The 22,758-nt window shown below is 36.7% G+C and overlaps 1 protein-coding gene across 4 annotated transcripts in view; it reads right to left on the bottom strand.

Moving 5' to 3' along the window:
- The window catches only part of UGT2A2 (UDP glucuronosyltransferase family 2 member A2), a 106,720-nt gene that overhangs the window by 2,786 nt on the left and 81,176 nt on the right, over positions 1-22,758 (bottom strand). For all 4 annotated transcript variants that reach the window (XM_049886105.1, XM_049886107.1, XM_049886106.1 and 1 more), the window contains 4 exons: positions 15,198-15,346; positions 7,186-7,317; positions 5,438-5,525; positions 4,734-4,953 (listed from right to left, as the gene is read on the bottom strand). In XM_049886105.1, coding sequence (XP_049742062.1) covers positions 4,734-4,953; positions 5,438-5,525; positions 7,186-7,317; positions 15,198-15,346 — 589 coding nt within the window. The remainder of the gene's footprint in view (positions 1-4,733; positions 4,954-5,437; positions 5,526-7,185; positions 7,318-15,197; positions 15,347-22,758) is intronic.

The following is a 22,758-nucleotide window of genomic DNA, read 5'->3' as shown; positions in this document are numbered from 1 at the left end:
TATCTCTTGTTCTACATTGTCTTCTGAATCTGGCTTGAACTTCTCGTAGTTCTCTGTTAATGTACTGCTGCAGTAATTTTTAAATTATCTTCAGCAAAATGTTGCTAGCTGTGATACTATTGATATTGTTTGGTAATTTCAGCATTCCATTTGACTGCTTTTCTTTGGAATAAGCACAAATGTAGATCTCTTCTAGCTGGCTGGGCAAGTAACTGTCTTCCAAATTTCTCGACATAGATGAGAATCACTTCCAGGATGGCATCTGTTTGTCAAAACATCTCAATTGGCATTATATCAATATCTGGAGTCTTGTTTTTTTGCCAATGCCTTTAGTGCAGACTGAATTTCTTTCTTTACTACCAGAAGTTTTTGATCACATGCTTCCTCCTGAAATGTTTGAACATTGACTAAATCTTTTTGGTACAGTGACTCTTTGTATTCCTTCCATCATTTTTTGATACATTTTGCATCATTCAATTTTTTGCCCATAAAAACCAAACCCATTGCCATAGAGCTGATTCTAACTAATAACAACCCTACAGGACAGAGTACAAGAACTTCCCCATAGGGTTTCCAAGAAGGAGTTGGTGGAATCAAAATGCCGACATTTTGGTTAGCTTCTGAATGCTCAACCACTGCACTACCAGGGCTCCTTTTTGCACATAGAGTCCTTAAATATTGCAAATTGAGGCTTTCATTTTTCTCTTCAGTTCTTTCAGCTTCAGAAATGGCAGTCATATTCTTCTCTTTTGGTTTTCTAACTCCAGTTCTTTGGACATTTCATTGTAATACTTTACTTTGTCTTGTAGGGCTGCCCTTTGAAAGCTTCTGCTTAGCTGTTTTACTTCACCATTTCTTCCTTTAGCTTTAGCTGTTCTAGGTTCAAAAGCATGTTTCAGAGTTTCTTCTGACATCCATTTTGGCCTTTTCTTTCTTTCCTGTCTTTTTAATGGTCTCTTGTTTTTTTCATGTATGATGTCTTTGATGTCATTTAAAGATAGATATTTAAAATTTATATACATATACACTTAATAAATGTACATGTGTAAATAAATAAAAATCAAGTATGTTTTCTTAGAGATGAGGTAGGATAAGGAATGACTATGTTCATTTAAACTGATTATTTTACATTTTAATGTACACTTATTACTTATGACTGATATCTTACAATATTCTGAGTAATGAAATTACTATTGTTTATGCATTCACCTGTAATATTTTGTGTTCCTTAATTACTTTATGGAATAAGAGAACGGAATATAAATACATGCCTACTATATACTATGCTATGGTGTTCCCACACAGTTTGGATTTAGGATTAATGTTAAAATATTAAAATAAGCTTTATATATTTACTTGGAAAATTCTAAGATTGCTTATGTTTCTGTAGTTTATGCATAAATATTTTTCAAATTAAAAAAAATTAAGGTGGCTGAGAAAAAAAAAATACTTGTATATATCATGCAACCTCCCTGCTCTGAGATTTAATAAAGTGAACAAAATTATCAGCAAGTAACAACCCAGAGAATGGAAATAGTCTAATATATGAGAGATTATGGTCAGCATTTATAAAAAGCAAATGATTGAAGTAAGGCTAGATGTGTCTCCTAACCTCCTACCCAGTTCCTGAATTGATGATTTCTGTAGTTTCCTGAAAGTTATTATTTATACATTCATATTAATCAAAGCCAATTGACTAGAATGTGGAGGGGAGGGGAAAATGAGCAACCAGGCTGACCCTTTAAGATAAATCCAAGCCAAATATAGAGTGTCCTCCCTATTACAAATGAATACGCTTTTTCTTTTGTCTAGAAAACCCTGGGACAACGGCATTTAACAGATCTTTTTATATAGCCTAACCAAAATAACCATACTCACTGCTCTTGAGTCTGTTCTGACTCCTGATGATCCCATGTGCTACAGAGTAGAACTGTTTCATAGAGTTTTCCTGGCTGTAATCTTTACAAAAGTATTTCTCCAGGCCTTTCTCTTGCAGTGCTGCTTGGTGGGTTCAAACCACCAACATTTAGGTGAGCAGCCAATCTCAAACCACTTGCACCACTTAGGGACCTTTATACAGCTTAGTTCCTCTAAAAAGAGTTGCACATCTGAGCTCACCTTCTTCCCAACTGCATGAATTTTAAGCTTAAATTTAAGTTTCAGAAAAGTAAATGAACCCTTCAAATTTTGACTCTGAATAATTTAATTAAGTCTGAGATAATGTGAAAATGATTTTAAGTACAATGCAGCTACACAATACCAGAACAGATACTTCAAAAACAAGATAAAAAACATGGCTTTATAATCATGTACACATTAATAACGAAAAATAAAAATACAGATGAAGAATTTAGGCAGGCTTAATATATATATATTTTTAATATATAGTTCATTGAAGAGAAGATTTCAGATATAGTAAGGTTGTGAGTTTAATGAAAAAAGAGATTAAAAATGTGATTATAAAACAATAGAGCACGAAAATGATAATTGGTAAGCTATTGAAATGAATTTCATCAAAAATAACATGGAGGATTTAATAAAGACATTAGAAATAGCAAGCAAGGTCCAGGATGAAAAAGTCAGTTATTAATTTGAGGACATACTTGAGGCAATCACAGTGATTTAAACACAGTAAACACTAGAATAATTATAGAGAAAATAATGGAGAAAAAGAATAAACAAAAAAAATCAAGAAAAGGAAAACTAAAACCTGATGTTCCTGAAGTAGACATAAAAAAAAAAGGAATTTGAATAACAAAAAGTTTTTTTCTGAAATCAAAAACTGAATTTTTTTTTTTTAATCCTGGGTTTACAGCATTTTTTTTTTTTTTTTTTTTTTGGGTACTATAACCCAGGAGCCCTGGTGGTGTAATGGATAAGCGTTATGGCTGTTAACCAAAAGGCCGGCAGTTCAAATCCACCATGTGCTCCTTGGAAACTCTATGGGGCAGTTCTATTCTGTCCTATAGGGTTGCTATGGGTCAAAATTGACTCAATGGCGATGGGTTTTGGGCTTATAACCCAGGTAGAAATTATACAACAATTTCTAAAAACATATCATTATTATGTTTCTGAATTAAAAAATAAAGATTTCTTTTCATTATTAAAAAGGAAACTCCTAAAGACAGAACATGGTCAGAAAGTCCTCCAAAATCCTACATCAGCATTACAAGCCAGAAGACTATAATATTTACACAGTTCTGAAGGAAAAAAATAAATAAATAAGTGTACTATACTCAGAGATGGTCATTCTACTACAAAGGCACTGAGCTAACTTTGCTAACCCTTTCAGGACCCAATTATTTTTGGCTTTGAATTTGTTGATACCATGTTTTTCATTAATGGAAGCATGCTTATTCACTGAGTGTGTCTTAATTTTTGATTGATAATATGGATTTTGACAAATATCATATGAAAATATGTGATTTCTGGGTGCCTGTCTGGCCCACTGGTCTTGGGTAGCAGACTTTATTGTGCAGCACCATCCATTTGGTACATAGGTCACCTCTGGTTTTGTCTAATACCCAAGCTATTTTGCCTCAACAAATTTTTTTTTTTTTTTCACTTTTCATCATTACACAAGTCTCCACTGGAGGGCAGAAAATATTTTCAGTGGGGAAAGTACCCTCCCAAGAAATCTAAGAGCCATGAAAAAGTGGGTGGGCAATGGTATATTCCGTTGGTATTTAAACATGATCTGAGGGAACTCAATATCATGAGTCTTTTTGAGAAAAAATTCTATATGATATAAAACCCTTTGCCATCGAGTCAATTCTCACACAGAGTGACCCTATAGGACAGAGTAGAACTGTTCCATAGGGTTTCCAAACAGCAGTTGGTGTATTCGAACTGCTGACCTTTTGGTTAGCAGCTTGGCCTCTTAACCACTGTGTCATCCAGGGGAATAAAGAATCTCTGATTCAAAGACTGATTGTGCACATTGAATCCCTTCAAGTATCACAAACACACACACACACAAAAGATTAAACAAATGTGAAGAAAATAAATGCCAATAAATATTGATAAATTAAAATTATAAGTAATAAAAATAGGGACCTAGATTACTGCCATAGCAGGGGTCCAACTGATAGTGGCTAAAATTAAAGCACATAGTCAAAATTAATGGCTCAAAACTTTATATATATGTAGTATATTATTTCTCAACCTTAGTGAGGTCTTTGAGTTTAATTTCATTTCCTTTTTCAACTAAGTACAATCATATTTAAAATTTTACTTAAAAAGTACACATAGAGCACAAATCAATATTTATAAAATTATCAATTACTCTACATCTCTCCTTTTTGTATGCATATATGTATACTGAAGAATGCTACCCACTCAGTGTAAATATTGGATGAATAATATCAGATAAATTATCACTGCCATTTGTGTCATTACTAAATTGTTTAAATATTTAAATTAGCAGCTATATAATGTTTACAAAAATGAACATGTTATCCAGTAAAAATTCTGAGAATTTATTACTTAACATTAACGTTACTTTATTTAAACTTAAATAAGTTTTTTTACAGACTATATAAAGTTTTCACCATTTTTTTTTTTCAATTTTGCTAAGGCACTTTGGGATATTAAATAAGAAATTGGTTATTATATTTGTCATGTTCTGGTGGTTATTTTAAAACAAACTGATTATAAAGGCCTGGAACATGGAACATATTTTAGTATGATGGACAACACAATTGATAGTGACTATAAAAAGCAGCAATACTTACGAAGGATCATTAATGACTGTTCTCAAAGCATTGAGGAAATCTGCACTTGTCATTGTATTCATGTTCATATCCACAGCTGCTCCTTTAGCTTTCATGTGGATGATGTTATCAGGCTGATCAGCAAACATAGGAAGTCCCACCATAGGGACCCCATGATAAATAGCTTCATAGATTCCATTAGTTCCACCATGGGTGATGAACGCTTTTGTTTTGGGGTGACCTAGTTTGGGGTTGGGTAAGAAGTGGGTGAGCACTACATTATATTACACAATTTCAGAGAGAGTAGGGAAAAAACAGGATAACTTGCTAAAGAAACCAGAGTTTTCTATGAAAGCTGAATATATGGCCATTGCTAGCTCAGGAAACTTCAATGCTTGGAAAAGAAGGAATTAACTGCTTCCGCATTGTATGGGAAATCTTTACTGAGGAGATGATATCTGAATTGAGCTAAAACTGGTAGAGTAATGAGACACTACACTGAAGATCTTGTGTGAACCATTGAAAGCATAAATCCATAAAATTAATGGTCATTTGTTTCATTATATCTCTGTTAAAACTGAAAGTGAATTGTAAAAGTCTTACAATATTGAATATTTGTTATATTTGCTATTAAATATTTGTTACATTTTTTACCCAACTGCACAGTTTTTTTGTTTGTTTTTGTTTTTTCTTTGCTTGTTTGTTTTTTTCTTCCATAGTCTTACCAAGAAGATCGTTCTGGGGTATCCAGTCATAGAGTTGAGTATTGGCTCCTAATGTGGCTGGTTTTATTCCTTTGTATCTCCACAAAACCTACCAAAAAAAAATTTATTTCGTAAGTAAAATACAGAATAATTGCATTTTAAGGTTGTAGACCTATTCAGAAATCACATAGTCCACCCTCTTCAACTCAGAGTTGAGAAAGCAGCATTGTAGCGGTACTTTGAAAACACTGAAAAAAGGAGTAAAATTATTTACACCCAGATTTTAAAAAATGGCATATTCTAGTAGTCTGTTAAGTATACCATTATTTTGACCATTATCTAAAACACTTCTGCGATTGAGATTCTAAGTGAAGAATTAGAAAAGAAAACGGTACTGGATTAATATATCAGAATATGGGAGTTAAACATCATCTAAAAACATGACTTCTATGTAAATGGGTACCCCTGGGCCATCCTTTCTTTTGTTTTTCAAATTTAGTTTTTTCCACAAATATAATTAGTTTTGTAGTATGTGTGACTTATTTGGATAACTTTACTTCTTCCCCCTTCCTTTTTTTTTTTTTCCTTATGTTCTTTTTTCCTTTCCTTTCTTCATTTCTTCCTTCTTTTTTTATTTTTATTTTTGAGGGAGGATAAAATAGGGGATTTGCTTATATTCCTTTTTTAATGAAACATTTGTTACAATTTTAACCTCTTATTACATGTTTTCTGTTTGGAAAGTCTGTAAAAGAAATACCAGGTCATGTACTAAAAGATGGCATAGATACTCAAACCATTAACAGAGAAGTTTAGAAACAGAAATCCAAAGTTTCAATATACCTAATTAGTACACTTGCCTTCACAGTATTTTATGTACTTTAACTCAATATAGAAACAAAAACAGCTCTTGGATATTTCATGAACAGGAGTACATAAGAGTTGAAAGCAGTAGCATATAAAGAATTGAAGTCTAGAATTATAGTGAAAACAAAAAACAAAGTTAAGATTAATTAAATAGCATAAATTAAAACAGGCATGTTGCTTGACTATATTATTTGGATTTTTAATTGAGATAAAATTGGCTACCCAACCCAATCCAATAGACAACTCTAATTAGAAAGAATAAATGCATCTAGGCTTCTACTTCTAACCCAACTACATTTCAATAGAGTCCCAAGATAACCTAGAGATGTGTATATTCTTGAGCAAGATTCTGCTATACTTTTTGTCATATCAGTTCTCCCTTTTCCTGCATCTTGGAGCTAAAACACCTTAGAACATTTGGTACATGCAATAATATCCCACATAGTGTAAGGTCAGTGAGGGTGTTAAATATTTTAATCTCTAGTCTATTACAGAAAACCCTGGTGGCATAGCAGTTAAGAGCTATGGGGGCTAACCAAAAGGTCAGTAGTTCAAATCCACCAAGTGCTCCTTGGAAACTATACGGGGCAGTTCTACTCTGTCCTATAGGGTCACTACAAGTCAGAATCAACTCGATGGCAACAGGTTTGGTTTTGGTTTGAGTCTATTACAAATAAATGGGTACAAACAAGATGGATATTCAGATGAATGCCAAGGCTGAGTAGGCAAATGTTCAAGTATGCATAAACATGCTGCTTTAATGTTTTACAACTTTTTACTTAAAGCTCTTACCAGTCATGTTAATTGCATGATAAGATTTAGCTTTCATCTAGAAAGAGCACTATTAGCCACACTCTCTTTTGAATTGATAAAGTAGCTACCTACCAGGATGGAGTAGTACTGACCTTCTGTGGAATTTGGGCAAGGGCAGAGGCAATGAGATTGGCCTTTTCTTCAGTGAGGTTTGTAACCATTGACCCCAGAGAAAAAACCACAACACCATGTTCACCTGAGCTCTGGACAAATTCTTCCATTTCCTGCAGTTAAAAAAAAAAAAAAAATTCTCTGTATTATGAAACTGCAGCATCACAGGAAAAAAATAGCACTCACAATTCTAAACATGAAGAACCAAGTAAAGTGTCAAAGGCGCTGTTAGACTGGTGCTGTCTTCTGACATATACAACAATCTAGTCTTTCTAGGAGGAAATACATGTCTGAAATGTATGGCTAAAAATATAATCACTGATTAATACTAGAGGCATGGAATCAAATCATTATACAAAAATAAGAGGCGACAAAGAGGCACTTCTTTTCATGGGCACTGTTACTACACAGGCTTAATTTTATTAAACAACCTAGTTGCTTGCAAACTCATAAAAATACTCTTTGGAAGGAACCCCAAGAAGTTTTCAATTAGGCTCCTAAACTTGGAATCACTAGCATGCCAATTTATATCCAAGAAATTATTACTAAAGTGATATATCTTCCCTGAGACAATCAGGATTGTTTTTCTCATGTTTATAATTCTTTCAGAATATCTATGCCATGATTGGTGTTCATACTGCCTAGACTTCTTCATCAGTAGCTAAGTTAAATTTGGAAGGAAATAATTTTCTCCATCTTGCATCATTACTTAAAATATTTTTTTATGAAATTATGTGACTTGTGTAGATATCATGGGGTTTGTGGGAGTGTGTGTCTGTGTGTAAAGTGAAGGTAGAGGGACAAACGTAATAGGTGGAATGGAATATTTTCTAGAATATCATGGAAAATCTCACTTCTCTTCCTGTCTCTAGTAAGATACTGGTTTTTTAACTCCTATAATAGCTTTTTTTTTTTTATAATAGCAACTCTCCATAGATTTTGCTTTGCAGATATAACTTGACTGATGTTATTGTTGTTAGGTGCCGTCGAGTCGGTTCTGACCCTATGCACAACAGAACAAAACACTGCCCAGTCCTGCTCCATCCTTACAATCGTCCTTATGCTTGAGCTCATTGTCACAGCCACTATGTCAATCCACCTCGTTGAGGGTCTTCCTCTTTTCCGCTGACCCTGTACTCTGCCAAGCATGATGTCCTTCTCCAGGGACTGATCCCTCCTGACAACATGTCCAAAGTATGTAAGACTCAATCTCTCCATCCTTGCCTCTAAGGAGCATTCTGGTTGCACTTCTTCCAAGACAGATTTGTTCGTTCTTTTGGCAGTCCATGGTATATTCAATATTCTTCGCCGACACCACAATTCAAAGGCATCAACTCTTCTTTGGTCTTCCTTATACATTGTCCAGTTTTCACATGCATATAATGTAACTGAAAATACCATGGCTTGGGTCAGGCCCATCTAACTCTTCAGGGTGACATCTTTGCTCTTTAACACTTTGAAGAGGTCCTTTGCAGCAGATTTGCCCAATGCAATGCATCTTTTGATTTCTTGACTGCTGCGTCCACGGCTCTTGATTGTGGATCCAAGTAAAATGAAATCCTTGACAACTTCAATCTTTTCTCCGTTTATCATGATGTTGCTCATTGTTCCAGTTGTGAGGATTTTTGTTTTCTTTATGTTGAGGTGTAATCCATACTGAAGGCTGTGGTCTTTGATCTTCATTAGTAAGTGCTTCAAGTCCTCTTCACTTTCAGCAAGCAAGGCTGTGTCATCTGCATAACGCAGGTTGTTAATGAGTCTTCCTCCAATCCTGATGCCCCATTCTTCTTCATATAGTCCAGCCTCTCGTATTATTTGTTCAGCATACAGATTAAATAGGTATGGTGCAAGAATACAACCCTGACGCACACCTTTTCTGACTTTAAACCAATCAGTATCTCCTTGTTCTGTCTGAACAACTGCCTCTTGATCTATGTAAAGGTTTCTCATGAGCACAATTAAGTGTTCTGGAATTCCGATTCTTCGCAGTGTTATCCATAGTTTGTTATGATGCACACAGTCGAATGCCTTTGCATAGTCAATAAAACACAGGTAAACATCCTTCTGGTATTCTCTGCTTTCAGCCAGAATCTATCTGACATCAGCAATGATATCCCTGGTTCCACGTCCTCTTCTGAAACCGGCGTGAATTTCTGGCAGTTCCCTGTCGATATACAGCTGCAGCCATTTTTGAATGATCTTCAGCAAAATTTTGCTTGAATGTGATATTAATGATATTGTTCTATAATTTCCACATTCGGTTGGATCAGCTTTCTTGGGAATAGGCATAAATATGGATCTCTTCCAGTCAGTTGGCCAGGAAGCTCTCTTCCATATTTCTTGGCATAGATAAGTGAGCACCTCCAGTGCTGCATCTGTTTTGTTGAAACATCTCAATTGATATTCCATCAATTCCTGGAGCCTTGTTTTTTGCCAGTGCCTTCAGAGCAGCTTGGACTTCTTCCTTCAGTACCGTTGGTTCCTGATCACATGCCACCTCTTGAAATGGTTGAATATCGACTAATTCTTTTTGCTATAATGACTCTGTGTATTCCTTCCATCTTCTTTTGATGCTTCCTGCTTGTTTAATATTTTCCATATGGAATCCTTCACTATTGCAACTGAGGCTTGAATTTTTTCTTCAGCTCTTTCAGCTTGAGAAACGCCGAGCGTGTTCTTCGCTTTTGGTTTTCCATCTCCAGTTCTTTGCACATGTCATTATAATATTTTACTTTGTCTTCTCGAGAGGCCCTTTGAAATCTTCTGTTCAGTTCTTTTACTTCATCAATTCTTCCTTTTGCTTTAGCTGCTCGACACTCAAGGGCAAGTTTCAGAGTCTCCTCTGACATCCACCTTGGTCTTTCTTTCTTTCCTGTCTTTTTAATGATCTCTTGCTTTCTTCATGGATGATGTCCTTGATGTCATTCCACAACTCGTCTGGTCTGCGGTCACTAGTATTCAATGTGTCAAATCTATTCTTGAGATGGTCTCTAAATTCAGGTGGGATATACTCAAGGTCATATTTTGGCTCCCGTGGACTTGCTCTGATTTTCTTCATTTTCTGCTTGAACTTGCTTATGAGCAATTGATGGTCTATTCTACATTTGGCCCCGGCCTTGTTCTGACTGATGATATTGAGCTTTTCCAACGTCTCTTTCCACAGATGTAGTCAAGAGGTGCATGTGTATAGTTGCCATTTATGTTGGTGAAAGAAGGTGTTTGCAATGAAGAAGTCATTGGTCTCGCAAAATTCTATCATTTGATCTCCGGCATTGTTTCTGTCACCAAGACCATATTTTCCAACTACTGATCCTTCTTTGTTTCCAACGTCCACATTCCAATCGCCAGTAATTATCAATGCATCTTGATTGCATGTTTGATCAATTTCAGACTGCAGCAGCTGATAAAAATCTTCTATTTCTTCATCTTTGTCCCTAGTGGTTGGTGCATAAATTTGAATAATAGTCGTGTTAACTGGTCTCCCTTGTAGGCGTATGGTTATTATCCTACCACTGACAGCATTGTACTTCAGGATAGATCTTGAAACATTCTTTTTGACGATGACTGCAACACCATTCCTCTTTGAGTTGTCATTCCCAGCATTGTAGACTATATGATCGTCTGATTCAAAATGGCCAATACCAGTCCATTTCAGCTCACTGATGCCTGGGATAGTGAGGTTTATGTGCTCCATTTTATTTTTCATGATTTCCTATTTTCCTAGATTCATACTTCGTACATTTCAAGTTCCGATTATTAATGGATGTTTGCAGCTCTTTCTTCTCATTTTGAGTCGTGCCACATCAGCAAATGAAGGTCCCGAAAGCTTTACTCCATCCATATCGTTAAGGTCAACTCTACTTTGAGGAGGCAGCTCTTCCCCAGTCATCTTTTGAGTGCCTTCCAACCTGGGGGGCTGATCTTCCAGCACTATATCAGACAACGTTCCACTGCTATTCATAAGGTTTTCATTGGCTAATGCTTTTCAGAAGTAGACTGCTGGGTCCTTCTTCCTAGTCTGTCTTAGTCTGGAAGCTTATCTGAAACCTGTCCTCCATTGGTGACTGTGCTTGTATCTGAATACCGGTGGCATAGCTTCAAGTATCACAGCAACACACAAGCCCCCACAGTACGACAAACTGACAGACACGTGGGGGAACTTAACTGGTAAGAATAGGATATTCAGGATTCTAAAATGAACTTTCATATATGAATACACATCTGGTCCTAAGCAGAAAAAAAAAAAAAAAACTCACCTGGGAACACCATTAACCCTACAACTTTCCTAAAGAGATTTTGCTGATTTTCCCACATCTAAGGTAAGTGAGGGTACATGTCCTCACTCCTTATTAATAGTCAAAAACAGTGTCTTACCATATATATTGATTATAATATTTTGCTTCTCAATACTGTTTCCTTGTAACATCCCTGGCATTTCGCATTTGTTCTTTGAAGGCTTTAGAATGGGTATAAAGTTATTTACTCATTTATTTATTTCACTTCAAAATAAATCTGCCATGATGTCAGAAAAGAGCCGATTCAATGTTCGAGTCTCTCATTTTCATGACTTCTACTTCGTGCTGATGGCTCTCTATTTCTATTGCTGCTTGCTGAGATTGAGAACTTGTACTATTCAAATAACTTCTAGAAATCTCCACCTAAAAATCTCATTGGCTCTTTAGAGTTGTTGTTTTTAGGGTCACCGAATCAGTTCTGACTCACAGCAATGTTATGTACCACAGAATGAAATACTGCTTGGGCCTGCACCATGCTCACAATCATTACTATGCTGAGCCCATTGTTGTAGCCACTGTCTCATTCCATCTGGTTGAAGGTCTTCTGCTTTTCTGCTGACCATGTACTTTACCAAGCATCATATCCTTCTCCGAGGACTGATTTCTTCTGACAACATGCCAAAAATATGTAGGACACAGTCTCACCATCCTTGCTTCCAAGAAACATTCTGGTTGTACTTCCTCCAAGACAGGTTTGTTTGTTCTTTTGGCAGTCCATGGTATGTTCAATCTTATTCTCCATACCACAATTTAAAGGCATCAATTTGTCTTTGGTCTTCCTTATTCATTGTCCAGCTTTCACATGAATATGATGTGATTGAAAATACCATGGCTTGGGTCAGGTGAACCTCAGTCTTCAAGATGACAGCTTTACTTTTTAACACTTTAAAGACGTCTTTTGCAGCAGGTTTCCCTGTGCAATGCGTCTTTGGATTTCTTGACTGCTGCTTCCATGGGTGTTGATTGTGAATCCAAGTAAAATGAAACCTTGACAACTTCAACCTTTTATCTGTATATCGTGATGTTGCTTTTTGGTCCAGTTGTGAGGATTTTTTTTTTCTTTCTGTTGCAGTGTAATCCATACTGAAGGCTGTGACCTATGATCTTCATTAGTAAGTGCTTCAAGTCCTCTTCACTTTCAGCAAGCAAGATTGTGCCATCTACATAACTAAGGCTGTTAACGAATCTTCCTCCAATCCTGATGCCCCATCCTTCTTAATATACTCCAGTTTCTTAGATTATTTGCTCAACATAAAGATAGAATAAGTATGGTGAAAAGATACAACCTTGAAACACACCTTTCCTGACTTAAACCATGCTGTATCCCTTTGTTCTGTCCAAACAACCGCCTCTTGATCTATTTACAGGTTCATGAGCAGAATTAAGTGTCCTGGAATGCCCATTCTTCAAAATGTTATCCATAATTTGTTATGATCCACAGAGTTGAATGCCTTTGTATAGTCAATAAAACACAGGTAAACATCCATCTGGTATTCTCTGCTTTCAGCCAGGATCCATCTGACATAAGCAATGATATCCCTGGTTCCACATCCTCTTCCGAATCTGGCCTGAATTTCTGGCAGTTCCCTGTCTATATACTGCTGCAGCTGCTTTTGAATGATCTTTGGCAAAATTTTGCTTGTGTGTGATATTAATGATATTGATCTATAATTTCCACATTCAGTTGGATCACCTTTCTTGGGAATAGGCATAAATATGGATCTCTTCCAGTTGGTTGGCCAGGTAGCTCTCTTCCAAATTTCTTGGCATATACAAGTGAGCTTTCCAGTGCTGCATCTGTTTGTTGAAACATCTCAATTGATATTCTGTCAGTTCCTGAAGCCTTGTTTTTCATCAATGCCTTCAGTGCAGCTTGGAGTTCTTCCTTCAGTACCATCAGTTCCTGATCATATCCTACTTCCTGAAATGGTTGAATGTCAACCAATTCTTTTTTGGTATAATGACTCTGTGTATTCCTGCCATCTTCTTTTGATACTTCCTGTGTTGTTTAATATTTTCTCCGTAGAATCCTTCATTATTACAAGTCGAGGCTTGAATTTTTTCTTCAGTTTTTTCAGCTTGAGAAACGCTGAGCATGTTCTTCCCTTTTGGCTTTCTATCTCTAGCTCTTTGCACATGTCGTTATAATACTTTACTTTGTCTTCTGGAGCCACCCTTTGAAATTTTCTGTTCATTTCTTTTACTTCATCATTTCTTCCTTTTTCTTTAGCTGCTGGATATTCAAGAGCAAGTTTCAGAGTCTCTTCCGACATCCATTTTGGCCTTTTCTTTCTTTCCTGTCTTTTTAATGACCTCTTGCTTTCTTCATGTATGATGTCCTTGATGTCATTCCATAACTTGTCTGGTCTTTGGTCATTAGTGTTCAAGGTGTCAAATCTATTCTTGAGATGGTCTCTAAATTCAGGTGGGATATACTCAAGGCTGTACTTAGGCTCTTGTGAACTTATTCTAATTTTCTTGAGTTTCAACTTGAACTTGCATATGAGCAATTGATGGTCTGTTCCACAGTTGGCCCCTGGCCTTGTTCTGACTAACAATATTAAGCTTTTCCATGGTCTCTTTCCATAGGTGTAGCCGATTCCTGTGTATTCCATCTGGCAAGGTCATTGTGTATAGTCACAGTTTATGTTGGTGAAAAACAGTATTTGCATTGAAGAAGTCATTGGTCTCACAGAATTCTATCATGTGATCTCTGTCATGGTTTATGTCACCAAGGCCATATTTAAGTACAGATCTTTCTTCTTTGTTTCCAACTGTTGCCCTTCCCCAGTCTTTTGACTGCCCTCCAACATGCAGGGCTCATCTTCTGACATTATATCAGACAACATTCTGCTGCTATTCATAAGGTTTTCACTGCCTAGTTCTTTTCAGAAGTAGACTTCCAGGTCCTTCTTCCTAGTCTGTCTTAGTCTGGAAGCTCAGCTGAACCCTGTCCACCATGGGTGACCCTGCTGGTATCTGAATACTGGTGGCATAGCTTCCAGCACCACAGCAACATGCAACCTCCCACAGTAAGACAAACTGACAGACACATGGAGGTCCTTATAGTTAGTTAATAGGTCCAAAACTGAACTCATCATCCTCATCTCAAAGAAGTTTCCACCAAGCATTTTCTAGTTTATTAAAAGTCACCACTATTGGAAAACAAAACAAAATCCTACAAGGTTAATACAGGAGTCCTCCTTGATTCTATCTGCTCCCTAATCTTACCTACTCTTAGTCAACAAATCCCAAAAAGACCCACTGCCATTGATTTGATTCCGATTCACAGCAGCCCTATAGGACAGAATAGAACTGTCCCACGGAACACCTGTAATTTACCATTGTGTAATTTACCATTGTAGTAAATACACTTGATGAGCTCTCTATCATGTTTGTTAGGTCTACTAGAGAAACCTCCCTAATATTCTTCATGTCGGTAGATTATCCATTATTTCTAATCCATTATCCACAATATAGAAACACTACTAAAGATACTACTTTAAATATGTCATTCTTCTGCTTAAAATTTCAATGGAAAGTTCGGAAAAGCTAATATCACTCATAAGAACAACCTGTGACCTGGAAAATAAATTTGGAGTGGCAAACCAAAAATTTTCAGCATCATCTGTCTCTTAGTCTTTAATATTTAAAGGAAAATCAGGATCAGGTATCATACCATAAGATATTCAACCTACCTTAGGTAAAGGTTTGGCAGGCTTGCAGTGCAAGCCTCCAACAAACTCAAAGTTAGGTAAGTATGGGCGAGGAAATTCAAAATCCCAATATGTTCGGATTAGCCAAATTTCAGCTTTCCCCATTGTCTCACATAATGTGGTGGGTTTTCCTAGGGAAAATAAAGAAAGGTTAATGGAGGGAATTGATACATTAGTTTACGGGAAAAATTAACACTATTAGTTTCTTAACAAGTTGCTAAAAGTAAATTTAAGACCTCTAGAATAGTTACAGCTTCGAGATGTTAAAAGGAAGGGTATATCAAAGCAAATAAGAAAGAAAGATAGACAAAAAAGGAGTGAAAAAATGAAGGAATCTTAGGTTTTTGTGAAGAAGGATGCCTATTTGCAAATGACCAGGTCAATCATTTCTACACTCAGAAAACATTTTGCAACTGACCAAAAAAAAAAAAAAAAACCTCTAAGGATAATTCTTTACCCTTAAGGATTCTATCCAATATTAGTGGTCATATATCTCAGACTGGAAGCCCTGGTGGTGTAGTGGTTAAGTGCTATGGTTGCTAACCAAAAGGTCAGCAGTTTGAATCCTCCAGGCACTCCTTGGAAACCCTATGGGGCAGTTCTACTCTGTCTTACAGGGTCACTATGAGTCGGAATCAACTCGATTGCAAAGGGTTTGGTTTGGTTTGGTTTGGTTTTTTTACAACTCAGATTAGGTGGCCTGTTTTTAGAGTCATTACATCTTAGAGTTTAAAGTTATGTCTGAGGTCATATAGTCCAATGCCTTAAAATTTGATAGTGAGAAAACTTTACTCAATGATACTCAGCTTGAAATTGCCAAAGATTAAATGAGAACCCCATTTTGAAGCTTCTGGGCCAACTTGTTCATGTTTTCTAGATGCCTTGATCCATGTGTCTGACATCTGCTTTGGTCATCTATTCCTGTTATTGGTTGAATTGTGTCCTTCTAAAAAGATGCTGAAGTCCTAACCCTCAGTACCTGTGAATGTGACCTTGTTTGGATATAGCCTTTGAAGAAGCTATTAGTTGTTAAGATTGAGTCATATTGGAGAAGGATAGGCCAATAAGTCATATTAGAGTATGGTAGGCCCTGATCCAAATGTATCATGTCCTTATAAAAAGAGGAAAAGAGACACAGAAACATAAGAACAGGCAAGGAAGACAGCCACATGTGATGACAGAAACAGGAGTTATGCAGCTGCAAGCCAAGGAATGCCAAGGATGACCAACAAGCGGAAACTAGGTGAGAAACATGGAAGAATCCTTCTCTGTTGCCTTCAAGAGACAGCATGGCCCTACCAGCAACTTACATTTTGAACTTCTAGCCTCCAGAACTGTGAGAGAATGGATTTCTGCTCTCTTAAGTCACCCCATTTCTGCTGTCCTAACTTGTTAGGACAGTCCAAAGAACCTAAAATAACCCTCAGGTAATTTTGATGTACATGATACTTAGTCCACATTTTAAGAAAAACCGAGCTTAAACAAGTTTCCAAATTTGTATATTTAAAACTTATTCACAATAACAAAAGGTTATTGAAAGAAGAGAGAATGAAGTTGAACAACAGTATACAAATTTGGGAAATAATCCAATAAGACTTATTAGAAATGGAAAGATCTCTGATGGTGCAGTGGTTAAAGTGCTTGACTGCTCACTGAAAGTTTGGCAGTTCAAACCCACTAGCAGCTCCACAGGAAAAAGATACGACAGCCTGCTTCCATAAAAGATTACAGTACTGGAAACCCTTTGGGTAGTTCTACTCCATCCTATAGTATCACCGAGTCAGAATCAACTCTAGACAACAGGTTTGGTTTTTTGGTTTTATTAGAAATGGGATGCATGAGGAATTTCGGAACAAAATACTGAACTGTAATTGACTGTCAAACCATTTCCTATAGTTATATTATTCACACAATATTGAGTTTTATACACCATGAATGAATACACAGATAATTATAATTAATCGCTGGGTTGTTAAATTGGAGCAACTGAGTGCATCTTATTGTTGAATGAATCTATTATTTTAAATCTACTCAATGATTCATGTGAAATGGCTTTTATTTTGAAAAAAATTCTTCAAAGTTGCCTCAATGTATGGCCAGATGTCATACTAAGATTAGGCAGACAGAAAAAACTTTGGTAGACAGCTATTACTAGTCTCTCAGAGGTAAGTCATTTTACCATGGTAGTTATCTAGAGATAACTTACCTAGGCTCCCTAAGTTATTAATTTCTTGTGAAAGGCACATGAGGAAATTAATGTAAAATTTCTGAATCACATATTTTTAAAATGAAAATGTTGTTCTCTTTTTCTCCTTCACCTTCCTTTTTTTTGCCTAGATGTATAGGCAAGAACAACACTCAAAGAAATAACAGAACAATAAGATATTCGCTTCCTAAAAATCTGGATAACTTTGTGAGTAGGACCCCTGTCTTCCTTCCGTTGGAGATGTAACTGTGCAGCTGCAGGCATCTTATTTGGTATCTCTTTTTCACTGCAGCTTATTTACTGTAGCACTGATTGTTTTAATTCAGGTGAACAATGATGATAACTTGAACCAAGATAGTATCAATGAAGACAATGGATGGAGGGACATTCTACATTATTTTGGAGTACAACTGACAGGATTATCTGGCAAATTGTTTATGGACTATGAGAAAATGTGTCAGCTGATGAAGGATCCCTGTATTTTTCACCTGAGTAACAAAAAGTACTGGGTTTTCATTAAGTGAAATGAAGAAGATATCAGGAAAAACATGTTTTGGGTGAGGCAAGAGCAGGAACTCAGATTTAAGTAAGAAGAGTTTGAAATACATGTGAACCTGCAAATAGAGTTGTGGAGTAGGCAGTTGAACTTCTAAGGTTGCAGTGAACGGGAAACATGCCACACAGCAATGTATATTTGGAGTTATAAGCAAACAGTTGGTGATTAAAATCATGTACTTGGATGAGATCATCAAAGGATTGGTACATAGACAGAACATAAAGGGTCAAAAAAAAAAAAAAAAGCCAAGCCAAAGCAAACAACCAACCAAAAACCCCGAACCATTTCAAACTTAAGGGGCACATAATCTTGGAAAGAGCTTGAAATGTACCCAGTGCGTTCTAGTATTTTCATGTTATTAATCAATATAGTAAAGATTTTGGTTAACTTCATAGTTTTTTAAAATATGCAGTGCTGTTGGCAACTAAAATAATTGACATAAACTTATAATAGCCTTAAAGTAGGAGAACAAATTTAAAAAAATAAAGAAAACTGAACTAGTCTTAAAGTACATAAAAAGAAGTGAAAACAATCAGAGAAATAGAAAACAAAACAGTTGCAAAAAAATGAAATATATCACTTAGCCCAATAAATGTAAACTGATAAAAATTTCCAGGTTAAAGGCTCAGAACTCACATTAGTCTCAAAACCAAAAACATATATATATATATATATATATATATATTTTATATATAGACTAAAAGAAGCACATCTAAACAGTGATGTGGCATTTAACTTCCAAATATGTAAGGAAAAGACATGGAAAAACAAAACAAACAAAAACAGTCCATTCAATTAGTTTAAAAAACACAATAAAGGAGAAAGAGCCAACATGACACTATAAACAGAAGCACCACACTGTCCCTCCACAGCAAAAACTCACAAAACTAAGTAAAACAGAGACAAATGTCAATTCTGGAACTCTAAGTGTCAAATGAAGAGATAAAGAACTTAGCCAAGCACCAAAAGGGATAAGAAACTGACAGAGAACAAAGATCGAAGAGAGATACCAGCGGAGGTCCCCTGTCAGCTAACTTAGCATGAGTTTGCCACCTTGGACTCCTGTGGAAGATTGGTGTGCAGGGAGCATGGGAAACCAGCTTCATGGAGCTCCCAGCAGGAGACAGAGCACCTGATAACTAGCGATATACACTTTCCCACCTCCCATCCTCCCTCCCACCCACTTGGCATCCATCACTTCCCAGTTGGTAGTGATCACTCAGCCAGCTGAGAGCTGTGGACCCCATGCCGCTGCTCGGATTCCTCCCGCCCACATTTGAAGAGCAGCAGACAAGGAGTATGGAAAAGTGGCTCCATGGAGCTCCCAAGAGGAGACAGATCACCCGGTAACCAGCAACATACATTTTCCCACTGCCCACCTTTCTTCCTCCACTCCCCATTCAGCCCCTACCACTTCCTAGCTGGTGGTGGTTGCTCATTTGGTGGAGAGCTACGAACTCCGTGCAGCTACTTGTATTTGCCTCACCCACACTGGCCGGCTCTCTCGGTGCCATTTATTTGCCTCTGATGTTGCTTTTCCCCATTTCTTTTGGTTTCTTCCCTGCCTCTCACCTCCTCTCCCTCCTTTCTCTTGAACACCTGGCTCCCTGTGACATCTTTGCTTCTTCTTGAAAGGCTGTGAAGCACTGCTTGGCTGGGGAACTGCTTTCCTTGTCTGCAACACCATGCTTGTGGGATCCCGGGAGACTTTTTGTTCATTTGTTTGTGCTTGATTTGTTTTGTTCTACTCTGTTTTGATTTGCTCCTTTATTTATTTATTTATTTTTTACTGCTTGTTACTGCTTGAGAGTCCACTCTAGCCGTGCTGTACACACGGCTTGGGAGACACCTCTTCCATCTGTGCAGCTGCACAGGTTGGATCCCTGGGGGCATTTCTTTCTTTTTTTCTTTTTCTTTATTTGTTTTTCTTTTTCTCTTTTTGTTTTACTCCATTTCTTGGTTTTTCATTTCTCCACCCCAACAGCAAGCTCCCTTACTACTCTACTTTTGTTGTTGTTGTTTGTTTTTGGGCTCCTGTTTCTCTCTCTTCTCTATCTTCTTTCCCATACCCATCTTAGCTCCACACATCACAACTCCCCTGCTCCTTCCTACCTATCTGCACCATGCAGCACAGGCATGGCCTAGTGGACCATGCCCTGCACTGACTCCTGGCCCATGCTATAGGTTCTAGTACCAGCCACAAACAACTCATTCCAGTTCCTTTCCTTCAGCTGGATGTGCCCTGCTGCACCATAGCTAAGTGACTGGCCCTACCTGTTGGACAAGGAGCTGAAAAGTATTGTGCCCACAGATGAGCAAAAACCAAAGAACGCACAGCCTACCTTCTCAGATGTAACCAAAGGGCGGCGGGGGGGGGGGGCGGGGAGGGAAGCAATGTGAAACAAACCTGCAATCAACAAATGAAGAAAATAACTACTGAATGTCCCAAAGACAGAATACAATATCGAAACATATTTAAAAAATAGGACAGGCTGGTTCAGGCATCCAAAGTAAAATACCAGATGTCTTTTCAGCAGAAGAAAAGGCACTAAAACTACCTGATAGGAAATTCAAATCTCTAATATTCAGAGCTATCCAAGAGTTCAAGCAAAAAGCAGACAAAAATGAGGAAAAAATGGACAAATTCATGGAAAAGGCAGAAAAACTCATGGAAAAAACAGGCAAAAAATGGGAGAATTCAGGAAAACAATACAAGAAAATAGATAAAAATAATTCACAACTAGAAATTTTACAAAAATGACAATTAGAACTCCAAAATATAAACAAGATATCAGAAATGGACAGTACCACAGAAGGGCTGAGGAGCAGGTGTGAAACAATGGAAGACAGAATCAGTGAACTTGAAGAAAAACATTTGAATACAACTTTGAGAAAAAAAAAAAAAGAAAGAAAAATGAAGAGACCCAACGATTATGTGGGATACAATCAAAGCAAAATTTTGCAAATGATCAGAGTTCCAGAACAGTGGAAAAAATGGAAAACACAGAGAGGATCTTTGAAGAATTGCTGACAGAAAATTTTCCTAATACCATGAAAGATGAAAAGGTGACCATCTGAGAAGCTCACCTAACCCCATATAAGATAGACTGTAAAAGAAAATCAGAAAAGCATATCATAATCACATTCACTAAAAACAAAGACAAAGAAAGAATCATGAGGGCAACTTGAGAAAAACTAAAAATTACACACAGAGGGGAAACGATAAGACTAAACTCCGATTATTCACCAGAAACCTCGCAGGCAAGAAGGCAATGGAATGACATACATTAAACCTTGAAAGAAAAAAAGTGGCCAACCAAGAATAATATACCCTGCAAAACTCTCATTGAAATATGATGATGAAATTAGGACATTTCCAGATAAACAGAAATTAAGGGACTATGTAAAAACCAAAGCAAACGTACAAGAATTATTTAAGGGAGTACTTTGGTTTGAGAACAAACAACATCAGACCACAGCCTGAATCTAGGAATCAAAATCAAACTAGCCAGATACAAACGTAGGATATGAACTCAGGGACTACCCAAAACCAGAAGAATTACAACAGGGAAACAGAGGTTAATCTGTAAATGACAACAATGTCAAAACAATAAAATAGGGAATAAACAGTGTAGGTATAAAAAATAGAACTTTCTAATAGAGAGAGAGTCAAGGTGATGCCAAGTAATAATAGACTGGTTCAAACCTGGAAAGATCGGAGTAAATTTCAAGGTAGCCACAAAAAGTTACTACACCTACACATCAAAATAAAGAATAAAAATATAAAGTCTCAGTAAAAACAAACAAAATGAAAAAAACTTCACAAACAAAAGCAATTTAGCACAAGAAAGTAAGAAGAAAAAAGAAACTGTCAAGACCACCAAAAAAAGCACTACAAAATGAATGCGATAAACTCAAACCAATCAATAATTACGGTGAATGTAAGTGGCCTAAATGTACCCATAAAGAGATAGAGAGTGACAGAATGGATAAAAAGATAGGATCAATCAATACGCTGTCTACAAGAAAAACACCTTAGAAACAAAGATGTAAATTACTAAAAATCGAAGGATGGAAAAAATATATCAAGCAAACAGCTACCAAAAAGGAGTAGGACTGGCAGCATTAATCTCAGATAAAAAAAAGATTTTAAAACAAAATCAACCATAAAGGACAAAGAAAGGAACTATATAATTATTAAAGGGATAATCCATCATGAAGACATAACCATAATAAACATCTACACATCCAACTATGGGCTCCAAAATACATAAAACAAACTCTAACAGCACTGAAAAGAGAAACCGACAGTTCCACATAATAGTAGGAAACTTCAACACATCACTCATGTTAAAAGACAGAACATCTAGAAAGAACCTGAGCAAAGATACAGAAGAGCTAAAGGACACAATCAGTCAACTTGACCTCATAGACATATATAGAAAACTCCACCCAACAGCTGCAAAGTACACATTCTTTTCCAACACACATAGAATGATCTCCAGAAAAGAACACACCTTAGGCCACAAAGCAATCCTCAACAAAATCCAAAACATTGAGATAACACAAAGTACCTTCCCTGACCACAATGCCATCAAAGTAGAAATTAACAACAGGAAAAACAAGAAAAAAAAAATCAATTACATGGAAACTGAATAACACCCTGTTTAAAAACCATTGGGTAATAGAAAAAATCAGAGATGTAATCAAAAAATTCCTAGCATCAAATGAGAAGGACAACCCATCATACCAAAAACTTTGGGTCATAGCAAAGGCAGTCC

Source organism: Elephas maximus, chromosome 5 (assembly GCF_024166365.1).
Source record: "Elephas maximus indicus isolate mEleMax1 chromosome 5, mEleMax1 primary haplotype, whole genome shotgun sequence".
In the NCBI taxonomy this organism is placed as follows: domain Eukaryota; kingdom Metazoa; phylum Chordata; class Mammalia; order Proboscidea; family Elephantidae; genus Elephas; species Elephas maximus.
The sequence above is the reverse complement of the archived record's forward strand: the minus strand, read 5'-3'. Positions and strand labels throughout refer to the sequence as shown.